Source organism: Petromyzon marinus, chromosome 76, assembly GCF_048934315.1.
Source record: "Petromyzon marinus isolate PM22_M1 ecotype Great Lakes invasive population chromosome 76, UKy_Petmar_22M1.pri1.0, whole genome shotgun sequence".
Classification (NCBI taxonomy): domain Eukaryota; kingdom Metazoa; phylum Chordata; class Hyperoartia; order Petromyzontiformes; family Petromyzontidae; genus Petromyzon; species Petromyzon marinus.
This window is the reverse complement of record NC_133742.1, coordinates 3,446,991-3,453,768: the sequence shown is the minus strand read 5'-3', so window position 1 is coordinate 3,453,768 and position 6,778 is coordinate 3,446,991. Positions and strand designations below refer to the sequence as shown.

At 64.1% G+C, this 6,778-nt stretch overlaps 1 protein-coding gene across 1 annotated transcript in view; it reads right to left on the bottom strand.

Annotated features, from left to right (window-relative positions):
• Positions 1 to 448: 448 nt before the first annotated feature.
• Positions 449 to 6,778, bottom strand: part of CIP2A (cellular inhibitor of PP2A) — a 71,298-nt gene continuing 64,968 nt past the window's right edge. The window contains exons 21-23 of the mRNA XM_076056577.1: positions 5,347 to 5,429; positions 3,024 to 3,163; positions 449 to 1,744 (exon numbers count right to left, since the gene is read on the bottom strand). Coding sequence (XP_075912692.1) covers positions 1,580 to 1,744; positions 3,024 to 3,163; positions 5,347 to 5,429 — 388 coding nt within the window. The 3' untranslated portion in view covers positions 449 to 1,579. The remainder of the gene's footprint in view (positions 1,745 to 3,023; positions 3,164 to 5,346; positions 5,430 to 6,778) is intronic.

Below are 6,778 nucleotides of genomic sequence, written 5' to 3'. Positions count from 1 at the left end.
ACGGGACAGACCCAGTAGGTGCCATGGGTTGACTGCTGTGCCAAGCTAGGTGCAGGTCACGTGACAGACCCTGCAGGTGCCATGGGTTGACTGCTGTGCCAGGCTAGGTGCAGGAAGAGGTCACGGGACAGACCCAGCAGGTGCCATGGGTTGACTGCTGTGCCAGGCTAGGTGCAGGAGGAGGTCACGTGGACAGACCCTGCAGGTGCCATGGGTTGACCGCTGTGCCAGGCTAGGTGCAGGTCATCACGGGACAGACCCTGCAGGTGCCATGGGTTGACTGCTGTGCCAGGCTAGGTGCAGGAGGTCACAGGACAGACCCTGCAGGTGCCATGGGTTGACTGACACACACGGCCTTCAGTAACATCATCGTCGCCTCCAATCATTCCCCCGTGTCCTGACTTGTTGGCCACCCCGGTGGGCTGGTCCACGCAACAACAACAACAACAAAAATCCAAGACGCTTTATTTGGTGTTGTTATCCTCCTCACCAGACCACCCTCAATTCATTTGCGATTCATTTAAATAAAAAATAAAAACGACTGTAACCCACCATTATTTCACGGTTCACGTCGCAGACATTTTTTCCCGCGCTCGAGGACATTAAATAGCAAGGACGACACACAAAAAAAAACACCTCCACCACCACCACCACCACAACTCCGATTGTAGAATTCGACGGAGCCTTGCCGCTGCAATTCATTAGGGCAACGGGGTTCTGGGTTCCACACAGACCCCTGGTGGTGTAGCCAGGGGGTCCATAGACCCCTGGGGGTGTAGCCAAGGGGTCCATAGACCCCTGGTGGTGTAGCCAGGGGTCCACACAGACCCCTGGTGGTGTAGCCAGGGGGTCCACGCAGACCCCTGGTGGTGTAGCCAGGGGGTCCACACAGACCCCTGGTGGTGTAGCCAGGCTACTGCAGGGGGTCTGCAGACCCCTAGTGGTGTAGCCAGGTGGTCCACAGACCCCTGGGTGTATAGCCAGGCTACTACAGGGGGTCCGTAGACCCCTGGTGGTGTAGCCTGGGGGTCCACACAGACCCCTGGTGGTGTAGCCAGGGGGTCCACACAGACCCCTGGTGGTGTAGCCAGGCTACTACAGGGGGTCTGCAGACCCCTGGTGGTGTAGCCAGGGGGTCCACACAGACACCTGGTGGTGGAGCCAGGCTACTACAGGTGGTCCACACAGACACCTGGTGGTATAGTCAGGCCACTACAGGGGGTCTGTAGACCCCTGGTGGTGTAGCCAGGCTACTACAGGGGGTCTGCAGACCCCTGGTGGTGTAGCCAGGGGGTCCACACAGACACCTGGTGGAGCCAGGCTACTACAGGTGGTCCACACAGACACCTGGTGGTATAGTCAGGCCACTACAGGGGGTCCGTAGACCCCTGGTGGTGTAGCCAGGCCACTACAGGGGGTCCGTAGACCCCTGGTGGTGTAGCCAGGCCACTACAGGGGGACCAGGCCCCGACAGAGAGAGGAAGGACCCCCAGAGGGAGGGAATGGGTCCCCTCAGGGAGGGACTGGTCCCCCTACGGTGAGAGGATGAGACCCTTGGACCCCCACAGAGAGGGGACCCCTAGAGGGAGAATGTTGGGGCCTTGGCGCCGCCGCCGCTCAGGCTGTGAATGGCGGCGATCATGCTGGCGTGCTTGCTCAGCTGCTCCTGCTGCTCCCTGAGGCGCGAGTCGCGCTCCTCCAGGCGAGACTCCAGCGAGCGCTTGTGGACCTCCAGGCTCGAGGCCTACGTTGGGATCGGTGGTGGGGGGAGGGGAGGGCGGTACCAAGATGGAGTCAGGGGGGGCGGTACCAAGATGGAGCCAGGATAGAGAGAGAGAGAGAAGGGGGGCGGTACCAAGATGGAGTCAGGAGAGAGAGAGGGGGGCGGTACCAAGATGGAGTCAGGATAGAGAGAGGGGGTGGCACCAAGATGGAGTCAGGAGAGAGAAAGAGAGGGGGGGCGGTACCAAGATGGAGTCAGGATAGAGAGAGGGGGCGGTACCAAGATGGAGTCAGGATAGAGAGAGAGGGGGGGTGGCACCAAGATGGAGTCAGGATAGAGAGAGGGGGGGCAGCACTAAGATGGAGTCAGGATACAGAGAGAGAGGGGGCGGTACCAAGATGGAGTCAGGATAGAGAGAGGGGGGGCAGCACTAAGATGGAGTCAGGATACAGAGAGAGAGGGGGCGGTACCAAGATGGAGTCAGGATAAAGAGAGGGGGGGCAGCACCAAGATGGAGTCAGGATAGAGAGAGGGGGCGGCACCAAGATGGAGTCAGGATAGAGAGAGGGGGCGGCACCAAGATGGAGTCAGGATAGAGAGAGAGAGGGGGGGCGGTACTAATATGGAGTCAGGATAGAGAGAGAGAGGGGGGGGCGGTACAAAAATGGAGTCAGGATAGAGAGAGAGAGAGGGGGCGGTACCAAGATGGAGTCAGGATAGAGAGAGGGGGCAGCACCAAGATGGAGTCAGGATAGAGAGAGAGAGGGGGGGCGGCACCAAGATGGAGTCAGGATAGAGAGAGAGAGGGTGGGCAGCACCAAGATGGAGTCAGGATAGAGAGAGAGAGAGGGGGCGGTACCAAGATGGAGTCAGGATAGAGAGAGAGAGAGGGGGGCGGTACCAAGATGGAGTCAGGATAGAGAGAGGGGGCAGCACCAAGATGGAGTCAGGATAGAGAGAGAGAGAGAGGGGGCGGCACCAAGATGGAGTCAGGATAGAGAGAGAGAGGGGCGGTACCAAGATGGAGTCAGGATAGAGAGAGGGGGGGCAGCACCAAGATGGAGTCAGGATAGAGAGAGAGGGCGGTACCAAGATGGAGTCAGGATAGAGAGAGAGGGGGGGCGGTACCAAGATGGAGTCAGGATAGAGAGAGAGAAGGGGGGTGGTACCAAGATGGAGTCAGGATAGAGAGAGGGGGCGGTACCAAGATGGGGTCAGGATAGAGATAGAGAGAGGGGGGGCGGTACCAAGATGGGGTCAGGATAAAGAGAGAGGGAGGGCGGCACCAAGATGGAGTCACCTTGATGCTGAGCTCCTTGCGCTGCTGCTCTGTGCGTGAGAGCTCCCTCCTCAGCACCTCCAGCGCCTCCTCCCGCTCCGTCACCTCCGCGGCCGCGCGCTCGGCCTGCCCCTGCACCAGCGCCAGGCGCTGCTGCAGCCCTGCACACACGAGACAAAGATCCCCCGTACAGCCTTGAACGGACTGCTGGGGCAAGTGCCGTTAGCGAGTAGCTCACTCGCCAGCCCCGCCCACTCACTCGCCAGCCCCGCCCACTCACTCGCCAGCCCCGCCCACTCACTCGCCAGCCCCGCCCACTCACTCGCCAGCCCCGCCCACTCACTCGCCAGCCCCGCCCACTCACTCGCCAGCCCCGCCCACTCACTCGCCAGCCCCGCCCACTCACTCGCCAGCCCCGCCCACTCACTCGCCAGCCCCGCCCACTCACTCACCAGCCCCGCCCACTCACTCGCCAGCCCCGCCCACTCACTCAAATGGGACCTCGCCCCGTCAACTCACCAACTACGCCCACTCACCAGCCCCGTCCACGCACTGACAAGCCCCGCCTACTCTCTCATCAGCCCCGCCCACTCACTCGCCAGCCCCGCCCACTCACTCGCCAGCCCCGCCCACTCACTCGCCAGCCCCGCCCACTCACTCAAATGGGACCTCGCCCCCCCCCCCACTCACCAACTCCGCCCACTCACCAGCCCCGCCCACGCACTGACAAGCCCCGCCTACTCTCTGATCAGCCCCGCCCACTCTCTCATCAGCCCCGCCCACTCTCTCATCAGCCCCGCCCACTCTCTCATCAGCCCCGCCCACTCACACACAGGCCCCGCCCACTCACACACCAGCCCCGCCCACTCAATCACCAGCCCTGCCCACTCAATCACCAGCCCTGCCCACTCAATCACCAGCCCCACCCACTCAGAACTCCGCCTGCCCACTCACCAGCCCCGCCCACTCAATCACGAGCCCCAACCACTCACCAGCGCCCGCCCGCTCACTCACAACTCCGCCCGCTCACTCACCAGTCCCACCCGTTCACTCACCAGCCCCGCCCGTTCACTCACCAGCCCCGCCCACTCACTCACCAGCCCCGCCCACTCACTCACCAGCCCCGCCCATTTACGAGCCCCAACCACTCACCAGCCCCGCCCACTCACTCACCAGCCCCGCCCACTCACTCACCAGCCCCGCCCACTCACTCACCAGCCCCGCCCACTCACTCACCAGCCCCGCCCACTCACTCACCAGCCCCGCCCACTCACTCACCAGCCCCGCCCACTCACTCACCAGCCCCGCCCACTCACTCACCAGCCCCGCCCACTCACTCACCAGCCCCGCCCACTCACTCACCAGCCCCGCCCACTCACTCACCAGCCCCGCCCACTCACTCACCAGCCCCGCCCACTCACTCACCAGCCCCGCCCACTCACTCACCAGCCCCGCCCACTCACTCACCAGCCCCGCCCACTCACTCACCAGCCCCGCCCACTCACTCACCAGCCCCGCCCACTCACTCACCAGCCCCGCCCACTCACTCACCAGCCCCGCCCACTCACTCACCAGCCCCGCCCACTCACTCACCAGCCCCGCCCACTCACTCACCAGCCCCGCCCACTCACTCACCAGCCCCGCCCACTCACTCACCAGCCCCGCCCACTCACTCACCAGCCCCGCCCACTCACTCACCAGCCCCGCCCACTCACTCACCAGCCCCGCCCACTCACTCACCAGCCCCGCCCACTCACTCACCAGCCCCGCCCACTCACTCACCAGCCCCGCCCACTCACTCACCAGCCCCGCCCACTCACTCACCAGCCCCGCCCACTCACTCACCAGCCCCGCCCACTCACTCACCAGCCCCGCCCACTCACTCACCAGCCCCGCCCACTCACTCACCAGCCCCGCCCACTCACTCACCAGCCCCGCCCACTCACTCACCAGCCCCGCCCACTCACTCACCAGCCCCGCCCACTCTCACCAGCCCCGCCCACTCACTCACTAGTTCCACCCACTCACACTAGCTCCACCCACTCACACACCAACTCCGCCCACTCACACACCAGCTCCGCCCACTCACACACCAGCTCCGCCCACTCACACACCAACTCCGCCCACTCACACACCAGCTCCGCCCACTCACACACCAGCTCCGCCCACTCACACACCAACTCCGCCCACTCACACACCAACTCCGCCCACTCACACACCAACTCCGCCCACTCACACACCAACTCCGCCCACTCACACACCAACTCCGCCCACTCACACAGTCCCGCCCACCCCCCGCCCCCCCCTTGTTGAGCGAGTGAGGATTAGGCAGCTGAGGCGGTACCGGTGATCTTGCCGTCTCTCTCCTGCAGGAGCTTGCGCGTCTCTTTGCACTGCTCCTCCATCTCACCCAGCTGGCACAGAGTCCTGCGGGACACACGGCCACCACGCGGGCATTCGTACGTGTCTCTACCCCCCTCACACCTCACGTCTCTACCTCCTCAGACCTCGTGTCTCTACCCCCCTCACACCTCGTGTCTCTACCCCGTGTCTCTACCCCCCTCACACCTCGTGTCTCTACCCCGTGTCTCTACCCCCCTCACACCTCGTGTCTCTACCCCGTGTCTCTACCCCCCTCACACCTCGTGTCTCTACCCCGTGTCTCTACCCCCCTCACACCCCGCGTCTCTACCCCCCTCACACCCCGTGTCTCTACCCCCCTCAGACCTCGCGTCTCTACCCCGTGCCTCTACCCCGTGCCTCTACCCCGTGCCTCTACCCCGTGCCTCTACCCCGTGTCTCTACCCCCCTCACACCCCGTGTCTCTACCCCCCTCATACCCTGTGTCTCTACCCCGTGTCTCCACCCCGTGTCTCCACCCCCCTCACACCCCGTGTCTCTACCCCGTGTCTCTACCCCGTGTCTCTACCCCGTGTCTCTACCCCGTGTCTCTACCCCGTGTCTCTACCCCGTGTCTCTACCCCGCGTCTCTACCCCGCGTCTCTACCCCGCGTCTCTACCCCGTGTCTCTACCCCGCGTCTCTACCCCGCGTCTCTACCCCGCGTCTCTACCCCGCGTCTCTACCCCCCCTCACACCCCGTGTCTCTACCCCGCGTCTCTACCCCGTGTCTCTACCCCGCGTCTCTACCCCGCGTCTCTACCCCGCGTCTCTACCCCGCGTCTCTACCCCGCGTCTCTACCCCGTGTCTCTACCCCGCGTCTCTACCCCGTGTCTCTACCCCGCGTCTCTACCCCGCGTCTCTACCCCGTGTCTCTACCCCGTGTCTCCACCCCGTGTCTCCACCCCCCTCACACCCTGTGTCTCTACCCCCCTCACACCTCGTGTCTCCACCCCGTGTCTCTACCCCCCTCACACCCCGTGTCTCCACCCCGTGTCTCTACCCCGTGTCTCTACCCCGCGTCTCTACCCCGTGTCTCTACCCCGCGTCTCTACCCCGCGTCTCTACCCCGTGTCTCTACCCCGTGTCTCCACCCCGTGTCTCCACCCCCCTCACACCCTGTGTCTCTACCCCCCTCACACCTCGTGTCTCCACCCCGTGTCTCTACCCCCCTCACACCCCGTGTCTCCACCCCGTGTCTCTACCCTGTGTCTCCACCCCGTGTCTCTACCCCGTGTCTCCACCCCGTGTCTCTACCCCGTGTCTCCACCCTCCTCACACCCCGTGTCTCTACCCCCCTCACGCCCCGTGTCTCCCCTCCCGCGTCTCCCCTCCCGTGTCTCTACCCCCCTCACGCCCCGTGTCTCCCCTCCCGC